This window comes from Rattus rattus, chromosome 5 (assembly GCF_011064425.1).
Source record: "Rattus rattus isolate New Zealand chromosome 5, Rrattus_CSIRO_v1, whole genome shotgun sequence".
In the NCBI taxonomy this organism is placed as follows: domain Eukaryota; kingdom Metazoa; phylum Chordata; class Mammalia; order Rodentia; family Muridae; genus Rattus; species Rattus rattus.
Genome location: NC_046158.1, coordinates 5,314,663 through 5,333,226, shown reverse-complemented (window position 1 = coordinate 5,333,226; position 18,564 = coordinate 5,314,663). Strand labels below are relative to the sequence as shown.

The window sequence follows — 18,564 nt, the reverse complement described above, 5'->3', positions numbered from 1 at the left end:
ACCAGCTTAGACTACCTAGTAGTACACCATCTCAAAAAGAAAAACAAAAAACAAAGACCAAATAATTAGGACTAGGCAAATGTTTGTTTATTTTTACTTTATATATGTGAGTGTTTTGCTTGCTTGTATGTGTATACACCACATGCATGTCTGCTGTCAAGGAGGCCACAAGAGGGCATTTGATATCCTGGACTTCAGTCACAGACAGGTGTTGGCTGCCATGTAGGTAGTAGGAACTCTTCTGCAAGAGCACTCAGTGGCTGCCTTAATCTAGTTTATTACAATAAAGTGATTTTATTTTTATTTAATGGTTACTTGTTTTTATGCACATAGGTTTTGCCTGGGTGTGTATGTCTATGTGAGAGTGTTGGATTCCCTGGAACTGGAGTTACAGACAGCTGTGAGCTGCTGTGTGGTTGCTGGGAATTGAACCTTGGTCCTCTGGAAGAGCAGCTACCTCAGAACCGCTGAGCCACCTCTCCAGCCCCATGAAGTGATTATATTAAAAAAGCAAAACAAAACAGAACCAAATTCCCCCCGACTTCTGGGGTGTATCCAGCATTTTAGAATGACAGACATGATCTGCTGTTTAGTAAACTAATGTAATCATTAGAAAGCCACTTTATAAATATTTCCATAAATGATACTGGGGTATTATCAAAGAAAGCATTACAAAATTCTGTATTCAGAATGCTTTACACCAGTGGTTCTCACCCTTCCTAATGCTGTGACCCTTAATAAAGTTCCTCATGTTATGGTAACCCCCAGCCATGTAGTTATTTTTTTTTTTTTTTCTTTTTTTCGGAACTGGGGACCGAACCCAGGGCCTTGCGTTTGCTAGGCAAGCGCTCTACCACTGAGCTAAATCCCCAACCCCCATAAAGTTATTTTTGCTTGCTGCTGTTGTGAATTGTAATGCAAAAATGTGTATTTTCCAATGGTCTTAGGATACCCCTGTGAAAGGGTTGTTTGACCTCCCTAACGATTGAGACTATAAACTATATATAGTCTTTAAACTATAGTGGAAATGTTTCAAAAGGACACAAAGGAGTGTGTGTTTGTGTGTGTGTGGTGTGAGCTTGAAGTCTAACTTAGATTGCATTTGCCTTGTTCTTTTGCAGAACCAGATTGAGGCGGAACTGAACAAACACTGGCAGCGATTGTTAGAGGGTCTTTCTTACTACAGACCTCCCAGGTATGGCACTCTCGTTCAGGTCTGCTGGTGCTAGTCCTGTCCTCATCCGCCAGGACCCAGCATGGGTAAAACTGTCCTGCGTGCTTCTACAGTTGCTCAACAGCAAATGAGCAGTTGGGGTGCCTGTTGAAAGGGGGGGTACTTTCCTCCACAGTAACCCAGTTGTCAGCCATCCTCCCCAGACAGTTTCTCTGGAGCACTGGCTCTCCTGGAACTCTCTCTGTAGAACAGGCTGGCTTGGGGATTTATTGAGTATTCAAGTACTCTTTCTTTCTTTCTTTCTTTCTTTCTTTCTTTCTTTCTTTCTCTCTCTCTCTCTCTCTCTCTCTCTCTCTTTTCTTTCCTTCTTTTTCTTTTCTTTTTTTTTTTTTTTTTTTTTTTAATTTGTGTCTCTTGTCACAGCCAGTCACAGCCAGAGGTCAGAGGTCATAAGCTTTCAGAAGCTGGCTCCTTCCTGTCACTGTGGGCCCAGGGACTCATGTGGGCCAGGCTTGTACAGCAGGTGCTCCTTACCCACCCACTAGTCAAGTACTGTTTGTAACGTCTCCAGTTCACCACGTTTTTGTTCTAAGTGCAGAGATAGAGCAAGCAGTGAAAAGGTTACTGACAGCTGGTACTTGCATGGTGTTTTAGTGTGACATTCTTTTTCCAAACATTCTTCATAAGTTAGTTAGGCAGGGGATTTGTATGGTAAGAAAGTCATCAGGAGGCTGGAGGTACTACTCAGTGGTTGAATGCTGGTACACCAAGGCTCTCAAGTCAAACTCTAGCACCACAACAAAAAAAGTACGCTGTATCGTCATCACAGTCTTGTTAAATAATTGTTTTCATTTATTCTTTCCTCATATACTACCCCGACTGCAGTCCCCTCCTCCTTCCCCTCTCAGTCCTTTCACCCCATTATCATACATCATTTCATCTTTCTTTGGTGAGAGTGCTTGAGATAGCTTCTCTGTGTAGCCTTGGCTGTCCTGGACCTCACTCTGTAGACCAGGCTGGCCTCAAACTCAGAGCCACTCTGCCTCCTGAGTGCTGGGAGTAAAAGCATGCGCCACCACCTCCTCCTGGTGGCCCTTTGTATGGCGGGTATTCTCCACTGGAGAAAGTAATGCAGTCACCCAAAGAGTACATATAAGTTCAAGTTCTGGAGGAACTGGTGCCCTCCTCCTGGAGGCCCTGGACACACATGCAGGCCACACACCTGAACGGTAATAATAAAAAAGCAGGGGAACTGATCGATTCCTGTGCGTTCTCACTGGGCACAGAACGCTGGGAGCTGTGCGTTCCAGCTGTTTCTCTGCCAGCCTCTTTCACACACTGTCCTCTTGGCGGGCAGAATCAAAATTCCTGAAACTTGCAATTTAGCAATTAGATTTCTATGTTTTTGTTTATTTTTTTAAAGATTTATTTATTTATTTATTTTATGTATGAGTACACTGTAGCTGCCTTCAGACACCAGAAGAGGGCATCAGATCCCATTACAGATAGTTGTGAGCCACCATGTGGTTGCTGGGCATTGAACTCAGGACCTCTGGAAGAGCAGTCAGTTCTCTTTTTCTTTTTTCTTTTTTTTTTTTTTTTTGAGCTGGGGACCCGAACTTAGGGCCTTGCGCTTGCTAGGCAAGCGCTCTACCACTGAGCTAAATCCCCAACCCCGCGGCAGTCAGTGCTCTTAACCACTGAGGCATCTCTCCAGCCCAAATTTATATGTTAAATACTCAATCCACAATACATCCCCAGAATAAATTAACTGCCAATCAATAAAAATAGAAACCACCCACCTAGATAAGATAAAATTGATCTGGACCACCTGAATCAGAATCATCTTTCTCCGTTGACTCCATCTTGATTTTCCTCTCCTTCCTAGCCTTTTCCCCGCCTGCCCTTCCTTCTCATCTAATGATAGGCCACACCTTATCCTGGACCTGCCTTGCTGCACCATGACATCATCCTACACACACCCATACACATGAAGAAAAAAGTTTAGAAAGTTTTAGGCAATAACATGGCATTAGAAGTCTGATACAATATTTGTTTGTTTGTTTGTTTGTTGAGACAGGGTCTCAAAAAAGCTCTGTCTGAATTGTAACTACTATATAGATTAGGTTGGCCTTGAACTAAAGATACCTGCTAGCATCTGTCAAGTGCTGGGAGTTAAAGGCTTATGGTTCTATGCCTTGACACCTCCACGCCTCCACACCTCTACACCCAGCTAAACCTTTTTTTTTTTTTTTTTAAATAACTAAAATTAAACTCTAGACTGTATCGTCATTTAATGTTTTTTTGTCTTTTCGAGCTCTGGGGTTGAGCTGAAGAGCCTCTCACAGGTGCTCTGCCAGCTGACCTACATCCCTAGCATCCCTAGGCCTGAGTGTCGTGCTCTCTTGTGTTGTAATCCCACCCAGGGCCTCGTGCTGCATTCAGTTGTCATGTGTCCCTGTCTGGGCTCAACTGTGACTCTGCTCAGCTGTGACCGCGTCTCAGTTTCTTCCTTGCTTTCATGACTTTGAGCAGGTCTAAGTAGAGTGACTGAGTATTTTATGCAATGTCTTCCACTTTGACTTGTTTGAAGTCTTTGTCACTGTGTACTTGGGGTCTGGGCTTTTCAGAGGGGAAATGCCATCTTACTGCATCACTTCAGCCGGCATGTGCTAGACTCGTGCAGTAAGCGGTGATGTTGCCCTTGGTCACTCTACTGAGGAGTTCCAGGACAAGGACACCTGACGTGGCCCTCTGGCCTCCACATATGCTCCCCTCCAACGTGATTAAAGATGCATCTACAAGTAACGCTATTGTCACTAGGGTATAAGGCTCATAGCTGATTGTGTTACATACGCATAGCCAGTTCTGTGTTACAAAGTTTACTATAGATGCGAATGCATATGTATTTTACAGGCACTAAAGGGAAAAAGAAGGCCAGTGCCATTGACTGTTTTTATTTTCTCCCCTTGGGGGTTGTTGTGAATGAGGAAATAACAGCGTTTTTCTCACAGTCCAAGCTCAGCTGAAAGAGTGAAGGCTAATAAAGATGTGGCGTCACCTCTGAAGGAGCTGGGCTTAAGAGTCAGCAAGTTCTTGGTGAGTAAGAATGAGCACAGGGTCAGCTTGTGCTGCTGCGGATGCCTGCGGCTTCACCGTTGATGACATTATACGAGCGCTAAGCATCACGGCTGTTGTTCACTTAACGCTTCTCGCTCTAGGGTCTGGACGAGGAGCAGAGCGTGCAGTTGCTGCAGTGTTACCTTCAGGAGGCCTACAGGGGTACTCGGGACTCACTGAAGGTTTGTGGCTCTGTCCAGCCCCCATTGGCCTTTCTCCGTTGTAGGGTTTGGGTCCTTGCTCTGTACATAAGAAATTAGAGATCTGTAGGTATTAGGAAAGATTTATTTATTTGGTTTTTTGAAACAGGATTTCTTTGTATAGCTCTGGTTGTCTAGGAACTACCTTTGTAGAACAGGCTGGCCTCCAAATCAGAGCTCTACCTGCCTCTCTCTCCAGTGCTGGAACTAAAGGGGTGCGACACCACTGCCCAGCTAGGCAAGACTTTTACAGCTGGAAAGAGATGTCCCAATGTGTGTTTAAGAAGACGAATTCTGTCTTCATTCTTGCAGGGGTTGGAATGTCAAAGAATTACATGTAAGTGAGAGAGCATCCAGCCTACCCAGCGTTAATCTTTTGTAGAAAGAGACAGACCAGAGGAGAAGGGAAGGATTTGAGCGCCAGTTTGGATAGACTTGGCTTAAACATAAGGTAGAGATGTTTACAGAAACAAAATAGAAGGGCAGTCATGAAGGGTGCGGTACATCTTTTTCTCTGCCAGTTGAATTCCTCTTGTAAGACAGTTTCTTGACTACTCTGTTTTCCTTCAGACAGTCCTGCAAGATGAGAGGCAGAGCCAGGCCTTAACCCTGAAGGTAAGCACTGATTGCTCGCTCATTCTCTGGTGGACACTTGTGTGGTAGCTTCCAGCTCGCAGGAACTCAGTGTTCAGAACACCTCACTATAGAGATCTACCTCCCTGTGCTCCTCAGTACTGGGTAATAGGGGCACGTGAGACACATCCTATCTTGCCTCAGTTTCTAGGTCTTAGTTGAGGCTTCTTAACCCCAGGATCCAGCTGAGGAATTTTTCCCAGAGTGCTTTCTGCTGCTGGTGCCGAGAACTCATTTGGGGATGACTGTTCTCCAAGGCTCAGTTAACTTGAGATTTTGTGCAGAGAGGGACAACTCAGGGATTCAAGGATGTTAAGCAAGCATCCCCCACTGAGTCCCCTTCTTAGTCTTCTTAGATTAGATGCAGCAGGATCGGTTTGTAGTCTGTTCTGCAGCCTTCTCACTTCAGAGCTGTCCCAGGGATTTGAATTCTGGAGTATTTCCTGTTGACACTCAATGCAGCTTAAGTCTGTTGCTTGTGCTTGAAACATGATTGAGCATGTGGTCCTGGTAGATGGATGTTTGTTTTATGTATTTGATCTACCAGTTTGTATCTTCTGTATTATTTAGACCCTTTGAGAACTCATGCTAGAAAATTGTAGAAGGAAGTACCAATTCTTCCTAGCCCATATAAAAGATACACAGTCAGGGTCTTTATTTATAGCTGTGAGCCTAGACTGGGCGGGTTTGGAGCTACTCTAAGTTTCCCAGCTGTAATATTGCTGGTTTTCATGGCCATCTCCTCTCATGGCAGCCTCCTCCAGTCTCTGTCCTTCCTTCTTCTCTCCTGCCTCTACCTGCAACCTCAGCCAAGTAAATGAAAACCTATCTACTTCTACCTGTTGCCCAGTCATAGGCTTTAGTCTTCGTTTGACCAGTTAACCTGGGGAGCAAGGTTACATAGCATCACTTGGTGTTCATGATGATCTCCTCGTTGGGGGCGACCAGATCTTGGGGGCCAGAATTTAGCATTTGAATACAAGCAACATCATACCAACCCACTAGAGAGAAATTGGTTTTTGGAAATTTGTTTAGATTATTAAGTAATAATTCCTTCTGTCTTCCATGGCATATGACTGTGGAGGATCTGATTCAGTGAGTTTGCGTTCGTGAGTGCTGTTATTTGTAAGAGTTTCTGTCTGTGTTTAAAATTGTTATCTTAGGGCCTGGTGGTGGCTCAGTGGTTCAGAGGCCTCAGTTGGGTTCCTAAGACCTGTGGTAGCTGATGCCTTGCCTCCAGTTCTAGGGCACTCTTTGCCCTTCTTCCTCTGGCTGTGGTAGGCACCTGCACACATGTGGTACACACAAACAAACATAATGAGAAGTGAATTTAAGATGTTTGTATCTCGTGTGTACCTCCACAGCAAGCGTGTGGAGGGCAGAGAATGACGTGTGGAGGGCAGAGAATGACGTGTGGAGGGCAGAGGATGGCGTGTGGAGGGCAGTTGGCTCTCCTTCCACCGTGTGGGCCTGGAGCTGGAGCTCGGGTTGTCGGCTTTGTTGACCTTTCCCACGGAGCCATCTTTCCTGCCTTCTACTCACAGTTCTGAAGGATCTGATCAGCAGCAGTTGTAAAGTTGAGTCTTCTTTTTGCAAGAATGAGTGATTGATTTTGAAATTTTGTATTTTTCCCCCTAGATTGCAGATTATTATTATGAAGAAAGAACCTGCATTCTTCGCTGTGTCTTACACCTTCTGACATATTTCCAAGATGAGCGCCATCCCTACAGGGTGAGCCTGCTTGGTTTGCTTTTCCTCTATCCTGTGTCCTTCAGATTTGCATAATCTCATATCACTCATTCTCTAGAATGCTTACATTTTATTCTACACACGAGGTTCTGTGTTCTGGTGTTTTTTTGTTTGTTTGTTTGTTTGTTTTTTGTTTTGTTTTTTTTTCCGGGGCTGGGGACCGAACCCAGGACCTTGTGCTTGCTAGGCAAGCGCTCTACCACTGAGCTAAATCCCCAACCCCCTGTGTTCTGGTTTTTAAGGCCGAATATGCTGACTGTGTTGACAAACTGGAGAAGGAGCTAGTTTTAAAGTACCGACAGCAGTTTGAGGAGCTGTATAGAACAGAAGCACCGACTTGGGAGACGCATGGCAACCTCATGGTATGTAGTCCTTGGGCTTATCTCTAGCTCAGCAGAGTAACGTGCCTTGTTCAGGGCGCCCTCGTGGAGTTAGATATCTGAGCATATGTGTAGGAGTGGGTCAGAACAAAACTCTGATTAATGGTCCCTAGTTCTGAGCCTTTCCTTGGTCTGTTTTATCTTTTTTTCTTTCCTCATTTGTGTTAGGATTATAGGGTTAAAACCCACCCAACCTTCTTTGGTTTTTACTTTGTTTCCTAAAATACTCTCTTAGCAGTTAATGGCATTCTAAACCCACGATTCATCTGTTTGGGTGGGAAGTGCTGAGGGAGGCTGAATGAGCGTAGGATCTCTCTCTCTGTTCCACCCAGGCTGTCTGCGTCTGCCTCAAGGCATCCTCCTGCCTTGGCTGTGCACACTGGTTTCACTCCTTTGTGATTTTTTTGTATCATGTGTAATATTAGTCTGCTCCTTTCATTGTAAATGCCAGACTAATCACTGTATAGTCCTAGTGTCACTCTTGCTTTGGTTGCAGGCCGAACTTCATACAGGGTAGCTGCAAACTCCCTACATAGCCAAGGCGAGTCTTGAGTGCCTAATCTTTCTGTTCCCACCGCCCAAGTGCTGGGCTTACAGGCAGTGCCACCACACCAAGATACTTTCTTATTTTGAAATAATACATCAACGTTAAAAGATGTCTGTACGGGGGCACTATTCAGTGGTAGCAAACTTCCCAATATGGTTGAGCAGCAAAACAAACAGAAACTTCAACATAAACAAATGCTAATAATATGATATAAGGAAAGTACCCGCGCCTGACTAATGTTACAGGTCTGAAATCCAAGATATTTAGCATACCTGGAGTTTCTTGGACACGCCAGCATTTGAATGATGACACAGACTTCCTGATTTTATCATATCCTAGGCCTTAGCTTAGGCCACTACCCAGTTAGTTCACGTAACTTAACCTGACGTTCCCGCTGTTGGCCATCATCAGATCTTCATTAAACCAAGTGTGAGTGGGGAAGGTAATGAACCAAGAGACTAACAGTACCAAGATCCAGCCAGTCCTCACTTTTCTGCCGGTACAAAATTGACAATTGAATAATATGAAGACAACCTTCACACAGTGTACAAAAGTCACCTCAACAATTTAGCAGACAGAGCCAGAACAATGTTAGTCCAAGGGCCAGTCTGGGCTAGAGATTTGAGTTTAAGACCAACCTGAAGAACTGAACAAGACCCCGTTTTAGTAGAAGAACACTTGTCTGCAGAGACATGAGGGCCCACCCCCATGTTTCCCAACACTGCCCCCCCAGAGGATGATAAAAACAGATCCGTGACTGACAGGTTGGAGAGTGGGCTCTGCAGGCAGAGGTAGTTCCTGTTTCTTCCAGAGGGCCTGAGTCTGTTTACACCAAGCAGGGAGGCTCACACCATGGTAACTCCAGGCCCAAGGAGTCCCAGCATTTCTTCTGACCTCCAAGGGCACTTACACATATGTGGGATATACACAAAGACACATATGCATAAATAAACATGTAAGACAACCAGAACCATTTACAATGCAATGCATCGAATTATACTGTCTCCTTAGGGTACTTACAGTAAAGCATAAAATGGTAATGAAAACAGAGGGTCCCGAAAAAGAAGCCTAACAGAGCCTAAAGTCAAATGCACAGAACCTGAAGGTACTGCAGAGAGCCGTGACTGAATGGGAAGACACACCAGACACACCAGACACCACCAGACACACCACCACCAGACACACCACCAGACACCACCAGACACCACCAGACACACCACCAGACACCACCAGACACACCACCAGACACACCACCACCAGACACCACCAGACACACCACCAGACACACCACCAGACACACCCACCAGACACACCACCACCAGACACACCACCAGACACCACCAGACACCACCAGACACACCACCAGACACACCACCAGACACACCACCAGACACACCACCACCAGACACACCACCAGACACCACCAGACACACCACCAGACACACCACCAGACACACCACCAGACACCACCAGACACCACCAGACACACCACCAGACACACCACCACCAGACACACCACCAGACACCACCAGACACCACCAGACACCACCAGACACACCACCAGACACCACCACAATCCTTTGTTTTTGACACAGCCTCTCTGTAGCCCTGGCTGTCCTGGAACTCACTGTATAGACCAGACTGGCCTTGTCTCAGAGATTCTGCCTCTGCCTCCTACATCCTCACATTCTTGAGTGTAGAGATTCAGCACCATTAAGGGGTGACTTGATTTGATAGCTGTTAACTCCAAAATTTCATCTTCCCAGAAAAAAAATACTTTTGTGTTAGTTTTAACCTGTCTGTTGTTTTGAGAATCACCATATAGTTTTTTTTAAAGATTTATTTATTATATATAAGTACACTGTAGCTGTCTTTTTTTTTTTTTTTTTTTTCCGGAGCTGGGGACCGAACCCAGGGCCTTGCGCTTGCTTGCCAAGCGCTCTACCACTGAGCTAAATCCCCAACCCTGTAGCTGTCTTCAGACACATCAGAAGAGGGTATCGGATCCCATTACAGGTGGTTGTGAGCCACCATGTGGTTGCTGGGAATTGAACTCAGGACCTCTGGAAGAGCAGTCAGTGCTCTTAGCTGCTGAGCCATCTCCCCAGCCCATTCTTTTTTCTAAAAACTAAGTTTAAAAGAAGAAGAAAGAAATGAGTAAGTGTGGAATTTAGAAGTGACATCTAGACATTGGCTTTGGCTCAGTGCTTGCCTTGAAAACATGAGGCCTTAGGTTCAATGGCTGTTCTGCCTCTACCCATCCCGACCCCTAACAACAACAAAAAAAGATGAGGCTTAGTGTTTAATTTTCAGAAATTATATAAAAATAATAGAAATTATAGAAAAATCTTTTAAAAAAAACAAGGTGTGTTAATTTGTGGATGTGGATCTGGTGTGTGTGTATATATAGAGTCCATACAGGTTCCAAAGCACGCATACATAGGTCAGAGGAAATATTGCAGGAGCTGGTTCTTTCCTAACCGTCCTGTGAGTGCTGGGGGCTGAGCTCAGGTCATTAAATGTGGCAGCAAGTACCCTTACCCTCTGAACTGTCTTGTCGGTTTCTGATAAAGGGTCGTACTCTGTAGTTTGGGCTGGCCTGGAACTCAGAGCCTGCCTTAGCCTACTGAGCTCCAGGGTTGCAGACATACCATCATGCCTACTTGATTCTGTTAAATTTGACTCCGTTATGATCAGTGTCTTCATTTTTATTTTATTTATTATTTGAAACATGGTTTTCCTATAAACACTAGTTGGCCTTGAGCTAGATATGTAGCTGAGGATAGCCTTGAACTCTTGGTCCTCCTGCCTCCTGATTTCTGGGGTTACTGGAGTAGATGCTGCCATCTTAGCTCTGGTAGTGCTTTAATGTCCTGTCCCTCAGCTGTTAGGTCATGTTCCCGTCATACAGTATGGGGGTGAGGTAACACTTTGCCTTAATTACTGTCCCATCGTGGAATTGTGTAATATACCATGTTCATTCTACTTAAATAATGTGCTTGACAGTCATAGAGTGCGGTGGCTTTTAAAGTCGTCCAGGTCTTTTCTTTGCTGATGGTTTTTGCCAGATTGTTCTGTGGGTATTACAGTAGGATTACATTAGCAAAGATTGGTAATAAGCTGGAAGTGGGGCACACCTACACTCTCAGTGCATGGGAGCCAGAGCAAAAGGATCGGGCTCAGGACCAGCCGCACCAGTGTAGTGAGTTCAAGGACATGAGACTATTGTAAAACACACACACACACACACACACACACACACACACACACACCCCCCTACCCCCTGCCCCCCAGTACTCTTCCAAGAGGACTCTGAAATTACAGCACTTATATGCAGGGGAATTCTGTGGCATACAGGGGACTCAATGCCATTTCCTGTCCTCTAAAGGCAACAGGTACACAAATAGTACACACACACACACACACACACACACACACACGAAAGCAAAACACTCATACACAAAAGTAGAAATAATAATAAAGTAAATGAAGAACAGGACAGTTGTTCTGTCCTGTCTTACGTCTGTTTAATTAGATAGAGGTAACTAGCTAAATACTAGCCAGTCTGCCTAATGCTTCTTTTAAAAGGAGTGGAGACTACACTGCTGGAAGGGAGTCGTCCTTGAGATACTGTTAAACAAAAAGGGAAGTGGCCAGGTAATTAGTATAAATGTTATTTTGTTTAGAGGAAGAACATAGGCTGACTCAGAATCAGTTATTACATTTGGCACATTGCTGGAAAGAGACTGGAATCCAAAATGGTTGCTTTGTACAGAAGTGTAGGTGACTCGGCAATAGAAATAACAGAGACATTGTTTCTTTATTCATAAGAGACACCATTCTGTACTTTGTGTATTGTTAAAACCTTATTATTGATATGTTATCCAATAGAAAGAACACTCTGAGGGCTGGATGTCATGATACACTTTCTAACCCCAGCACTTGAGAGGTGGTGAATGTAGGATCCCTGAGTTTGAGGTCAGCCTTGTCTACATAGCCGGCTCTAGGCTAGGCAGTGCTTCTTAGTGAGAGTCTCTGTATTAAAAAGAAGAAATTAATTTGTATTGTGGTCTAACTGATACCTTTCCCATTTTCTCTCTGGTGGTGCAGACTGAGCGTCAGGTGTCTCGGTGGTTTGTTCAGTGCCTCCGGGAACAGTCCATGCTACTAGAAATTATTTTCCTCTATTATGCATACTTCGAGATGGCACCTAGTGACCTACTGGTACTTACCAAGATGTTCAAGGAGCAAGGGTTTGGTAGTAGGCAGACCAATAGACACCTTGTGGATGAAACCATGGATCCCTTTGTAGATCGCATTGGGTAAGTCTGAATGATTGCAGTTATGAAATGTGTACAGTGTTTAGTCCACTGGTGTTGGAGCAGAGAGGGAAGATGTACTATTCCCTTAGTGTGTGGGGAAGTAGCTGTGTGTGTTGGCATGTCCTGTTCATTTGGGAAGTATAGTCTGGAATTAAGGGGACTTGTTCTCTCAAAACTGTCCTGTTCTTCATTTACTTTATCATTATTTCTACTTTTGTGTATGAGTGTTTTGCTTTCGTGCATGTGTGTGTGTGTGTGTGTGTGTGTGTGTGTGTGTGTGTGTGTGTGTGTGTACTATTTGTGTACCTGTTGCCTTTAGAGGACAGGAAATGGCATTGAGTCCCCTGTATGCCACCTGTGGGTGGGGAACTGAACTGGATCCACTGCAAGAGTAGCGAATGCTCTTAGCCGCTTAGTCATATCCTTAGCCCCACAGACATTCTGCCTCTTCTTTGTTTTTCAAGACAGGGTTTCTCTGTGTAGCCCTGGCTGTCCTGGAGCTCACTCTGTACACCAGGCTGGCCTGGAACTGAAAAGCCTGCCTCTGCCTCCCAAGTGCTGAGATTAATGGTGTCTCCTCAACTGCCCAGCAAAGACGTTCTGTCATAGTCTAGGAGGTCAGTTCACTCATCCCTTCAACAAAGAGTACTTGGTGAGCTGCTAGAGCAGCCTCGGAGCAGGGACCACGATGACTGAGGAGCGGGAGGCTTGGTCTCTGCTGTTTGAGGTCTTTGTCTAGAGCCTTTTAATGTATTTTCTTCTGTACTGATGGCTGTGGATATATCCACACGTTGAGGCCTTCTATACTGTGAGCAAAGAAATGCATTTGAGGAGTGAAAGCTGGTCAGGTGTAAGTTATGGCTATAGACACTTTCAGTGTTAGTTCCGAGTCGTCTTGAATGATATGCACGGCCACAGGCCAGTGTCAAGTACTTGCAACTGAGATGCACTAGAAACAAGAACATAAAATACATTCCAAGGTTGGAGATTCAGCTCTGGTGGAGTACGTGCTGCTTGTCACACACGGGCCCTGGGTTTGGTCCTCAGCACCACAAAACCAAACCCCTTTGTCTTTAAAAGCACAGTAGGGGCTGGGTGATGGAGGCACACACCTTTAATCCCAGCATGGGAAGGCAGAGGCAGAGGCAGGAGGATCTTTATGAGTTTGATGCCAGCCTGGTCTACAGACTAAGTTCCAGGACAGCCAGGGCTGCACAGAGAAACCCTGTCTTGAAAAACAAAAACCAAAAACAACCCAGGCGCAGTGGGAGCAAAGAGTGTGAGGATGCTCCTCAGTAACCGTTGATGGCGAGTACCTTGTAGCTGCCATCAGTTTCAGCACAGCTCAGAACAGCGTGACGGAGACGGTGGATGGTGTGGGTTTCCCTCTCCAGGTACTTCAGTGCCCTTATCCTGGTGGAAGGTATGGATATTGAATCCTTGCACAAGTACGCGCTGGACGACAGGAGAGAGCTGCACCAATTTGCCCAGGATGGGCTTATCTGCCAGGTGAACTTGCAGAGCCCTTCCCTTTTTGGGATGATTTTTAACCTCTGAACTACCCTGATGCACAGAGTTTTTAGTTAGGTCTGGGAGAACTCAGTTATTTGTGCAGAGATGATCACTGAAGCTAATAGGAAGCCGACTGACTAACAGAGGTGGCCTGAGGACAAATCCTTTGGGGTTATGGGCATTCGTGGGTTTTATAAATAAAAAGAGGGGGCGATGAATACTGAGTTAGATGATTAGAAAGACAGAAAGGGAGAGGTCATGGAATGTTCAAGAAGGATCAGGCTGATAACAGCTCTAAAGTCTTAATGTGTATTTTATAGTTTTAAACTAAGATCATATAAAGTCAGAGAAAATTGTGGGCAACTTTTAAGTGGTTGGGTTTCCTAGCAGGGGGTGGGCGGAAGATGCGGACAGTGTTGTGGAGGAGCCAGGGTCTTGAGGTGATAGGCTCGCTTGAACTTGTTGACGTGCCTGGCCGGAGCCCGGCCTTTACCTCTCATAGACTGAAGGATTTTCTCCCCTCCCTTAGGATATGGATCGTATAATGTTGACCCTGGGAGACATTCCACACCATGCCCCTGTGCTGTTGGCCTGGGCTCTCCTCCGTCACACACTGAACCCAGAAGAGACCAGCAGTGTGGTCAGGAAGATAGGGGGCACGGCCATCCAGCTGAATGTGTTTCAGTACTTGACTCGACTGCTCCGGTCACTTGCCAGCGGTGGGAATGATGTAAGGCTTCATTTGTTGGGAGTTGAGCATGAGAAGGTCAGGCCCTGGAGAACAATGAGACCTGAGGTAGTGCCTTGGCTCATTGTGGTTTTTATTCTTTATTGAGGTAGGATCTTTGTCTGTAGCCCTAGCCAGCCTTGAACTCTTGATCCTCCTGCCCTAGCCTCTGAAGGGGTGGAAGCACAGACATGTGCCACTCTGCCAGCTTTGTGATGATGTCACTGGCCTTGTAGGGTGGTCAGACAGCAGTCTTAGCACCCCGAAGTGATATCCTCCTTGTCTAGGGAATACCAGCTAACGTACACCTTAGAAAGCTGAGACCCAGGAAGAGGTCCTTTGCCACAAACAGCAATACTTGGTAAGTGGTAAACAGAGTCTGAATAATAAGTCTGAGCATGCGGTTCTCAGCCTTTGGGGGTCGAATGACCCTTTCATAGGGATCACAATCAGAAAAAAGTAATTTATATTACAATTCATAACAGTAGCCAAATTACAGTTATGGAGCAGCAACGAAATAGTGTATATGATTGAGGTCAGCACAGCATAAGGCACTGTGTTAAATGACTGCAGCGTTAGGAAGGTTGAGAACACTGCTCTACAGAGATTTTCAAATAGCTTCTCAAGTTTATTACTTTATAATCTGTTAGTGACAAAAAAGCAAATTCTTGAGATTTCCTTAGGAATACTGGCTGCAATATTACAATTTTAGAAGTCATTGAATTTTGGACATCTGACTGAGAACTCTTTCACCTGTAGCAGTAAGTGGGAAACTCTTCTGAGTCTCTGCTTGAGGCTCAGATGAGTTTGCTGGTTGATCCTGAGTTCAAATCCCAGCAACCACATGGTGGCTCACAACCATCTGTAAAGAGATCCGATGCCCTCTTCTGGTGTGTCTGAAGACAGCTACAGTGTACTTATATAGAATAAATGAATAAATCTTAAAAAAAAAAAAAAGAAAAGAAAAGGAGGAGGAAGAGGAAGAAGAAGAAGAAGAAAAAGAAATCCACTATGAAACCCTGAGAAAATATGGAAGAGGGCTGTGTATACACCTTGGTTATATACAGCATCCCCTAGCATACATGAGGCCTGGGTTTGATTCCCAGGTCCCAGCAAACCCTTTCCATGCCCATGAAAACCAGTTGGAGAATCCTGATGCATATTACTAACTAAAGAAGTAAATTTGAAGGGGCCACATAGTGTGTCGTTCCACCAGTGTGACATTCTTGGGACTGTCAAAAGGGGCTGCTGCCAAGGCTGAGCTGGGAGGAGGGTGAGTCTGTCAAACGGGGCTTCTGGGGCAGTGAGGAGCTTTCTCTGATGTCAGCCTAAAGCTGCCAAGAGCTGCTCTTTGGGTCTGGGGATTAAGCTCAGTAGCAGAACATGAGCCTAGCCATTTGTCATGGGACCTGGGGTTCAAACCCCAGTACCACAGGAAGTTTTACAAAGAACTTAGTCTTAAAACAGAAGCCTCAGCTGATAGGTAGGCACCTCTCTGACCTGCAGGCTGATGACTGTTGGTGTCTCATTTGGATTCGCTTATAGAGGCTCTAGGGCATATCCAGTGTCTTGGCTGGATGTGGTCTTTTTTTTCATTTTCTTTTCTTTTTTGTTTGTTTCTTTGTTGTTGTTTTGAGATAATTTCTCTCTGTAGCCCTGGCTCCCAAGTTCTTGGATTAAGGGTGTGCATCACATGGCCCGGCTCCGGTTTTCTTTTTATCCACAAAAACTTGGTCATTTTGAGATTAGTTCCTTTGGTTTTAGTCCTGGGTTGTAATGTTTGTTAGTCCTTCCTTCTAATCTTGCAACTAAATTAGGAAAGTTAGGAGAGTTTGGGATTCCTTCGGTTGGTTCTCAAGGGCTCTAACTATGGTGGCTGAGTCTTGCAGAGTCCTGTTGTTCAGACTTAGCCACTTGTTGTCTTGTCATTCCAGTGCACCACGAGTACCGCCTGCATGTGTGTCTACGGTCTTCTCTCCTTTGCTCTCACCTCACTGGAGCTGCACACACTGGGCAACCAGCAGGTCAGTACACGGCTGTCCTAACACTGTCAGGCTACCCCTCAGTTACAGTCCAGTCACCACACCACCCTCAGAATTGTTTCTTGCTATTTCTTTTCTACTTATTTATTTCTTTGTTTATAGTTTTTAAAGACAAGGTTTCTCTGTGTAGTCTAGGCTGTTGTGGAACTCGATTTGTAGACAGGTTAGCCTAGAACTCAAAGGTCTTCTTTCTGCCTCTCCCTCTGCCTCCTGAGTGCTGGGATTAAAGGCATACACTACCACTGTCTGGCTTTATAGTGTTCATTTGTAATGATTAGTGTTTTATAAATTGATGAAAATGAGATTGTTGTCAATTGAAGGACTCAGTTTTTCTGCCCTGTCCTTTGAAGCATAGAAAGGGTTAAAGCCCAGGTAAAATGTTAAGGCCTGGGTAACAGTTCCTGGCTGGCCTGCCATTTTATGCTGCTACTAATATTATAGGGACCCTTTCCCATATTGGAAACCAATCACATCAGTTAAATACTGCTTTATGTAGTTACCCACAATAAGCTTGGACCCAAACCAACCACCCAGTAGCACTTCTGTACGAGTGTATAGGCTTTGGTATTTACCTTTATAAGCCGCCCCTGGGATGGACCCCAAAATAAGAGAGACACCTGGATCAATGTAGAATAAGGCTTCCGTTTTGAGTAGGGATTGAGTGAAGTTTAAGTTCCCAAAACCTCCCTGGGAACTTACACCCTATTTAGCAGATGGAGACATGTGCATGGGTGACTGACATCCTGGTTGGCAAGCTAAGACATGAATGTTAGGCAAGGCAAGTCCCATCCTGCTTGACAAGGCATGAATGTTAGACAAGGCAGCAGTTGACTACCCCAACCAATGGGAGCAGGGTAAGTACACAGCAAAGGCATGTTCCTAAGTCCCCTATTCCTAAATCCTGATTGGTGGAATAACTGGGCACAGATGATTATGAGTCTCAGTCTTAAAAGCTTTGTAGAATCTTAACTCACTGTCATGGTTCAGATGGGAGCCCTGATTGGTCAGTACTGCTCAATAAACTATGGGAGCCCTGATTGGTCAGTACTGCTCAATAAACTAGCCGTGTCTGAGACTGGTGTTTATGTGGTTTGTCAGGTGACTGCTGTGACAAAACTATCCACTGCATAATCCTGCACTCCAACAGAAAACTAGAAAATGGTAAAGTTCTTGTGACTTCAGCTTTGACCTTATCCTTTGACATTGATCGGGAAGACCTGATGCTTTGGTAGAAAATGTTCAACTAGTTGTGGCGCATACCTTCGATCCTAGAACAGGAGACAGAGGCAGGAGGATCTCTGTGAGTTCAAGGCAGCCTGTCTACTGACAGCCAGGGCTTCATACTGAGACTCCGCCTTTAAGAAATGAAATAAAAGAAGAAAATGTCCTAGGGCTGGAGAGATGGCTCAGCACTTGCTCTTAGGGGACTTGAGTTTGGGTTCCAGAATCCACGTGATAGTTCCCAACTACCTGTACCCCTAACTCCATGGAACCTGATACCCTCTTTTTGCCGTCCACGGGCTTATGCATGCATACTTGTGATACTGAGTGAGTGAGGTTTCACTCAGTGCTCCTTAAGTGACTGGCAGATGTCAGATGTGCTAAGCTAAGCGCTAAGGACACAGTAATTAGAAAGATACTGTTTCCGACTTAAGCGGTTAGGTGTAAGCATAATAACGGCATCATCTTTTTTGTGTGAGAGGTTGTGTCAAAACACAGTATTACCAGCTTTTATCATTTCTATCCTACAGATCTGCATTTTCAGATCAAGAAGTTGAATTTGGTGACCCAGCTTTGTGGTGCACGTCTTTAATCCCAGCACTCAGGAAGCAGAGGCAGGCGCATCTCTGAGTTCGAGGCCAGCCTAGTCTACATAATGTGTTCCAGGCCAGCCAGGGTTACACAGAGAAACTCTGTCTCGGTGGGGAATAAAAAGGAAGGTGACTTTGTGGATCTGTGTGCAAAGAAGAAATGCGTGCCTCAGCTTCTCAAGCAGTACTAGAACCATAGGCTTGCAGCAACATGCCAGAACTTCAAACTAGGCAGCATTTGCCATGACTAAGCCAGAGCTCTTGACATGCTGTGTGACATGTTCACTGGTGTAATGGAATACCATACAAAAGATAAAGTCGTTCATGCCAGAAAGACAAACCATTTC

At 45.1% G+C, this 18,564-nt stretch overlaps 1 protein-coding gene across 1 annotated transcript in view; it reads left to right on the top strand.

The window, feature by feature from the left end:
* Nup188 (nucleoporin 188) overlaps positions 1-18,564 on the top strand; it is a 56,747-nt gene that overhangs the window by 11,053 nt on the left and 27,130 nt on the right. The window contains exons 3-12 of the mRNA XM_032902870.1: positions 1,122-1,195; positions 4,189-4,273; positions 4,396-4,476; positions 5,065-5,109; positions 6,766-6,858; positions 7,119-7,238; positions 11,914-12,125; positions 13,520-13,634; positions 14,167-14,367; positions 16,299-16,388. Coding sequence (XP_032758761.1) covers positions 1,122-1,195; positions 4,189-4,273; positions 4,396-4,476; positions 5,065-5,109; positions 6,766-6,858; positions 7,119-7,238; positions 11,914-12,125; positions 13,520-13,634; positions 14,167-14,367; positions 16,299-16,388 — 1,116 coding nt within the window. The remainder of the gene's footprint in view (positions 1-1,121; positions 1,196-4,188; positions 4,274-4,395; positions 4,477-5,064; positions 5,110-6,765; positions 6,859-7,118; positions 7,239-11,913; positions 12,126-13,519; positions 13,635-14,166; positions 14,368-16,298; positions 16,389-18,564) is intronic.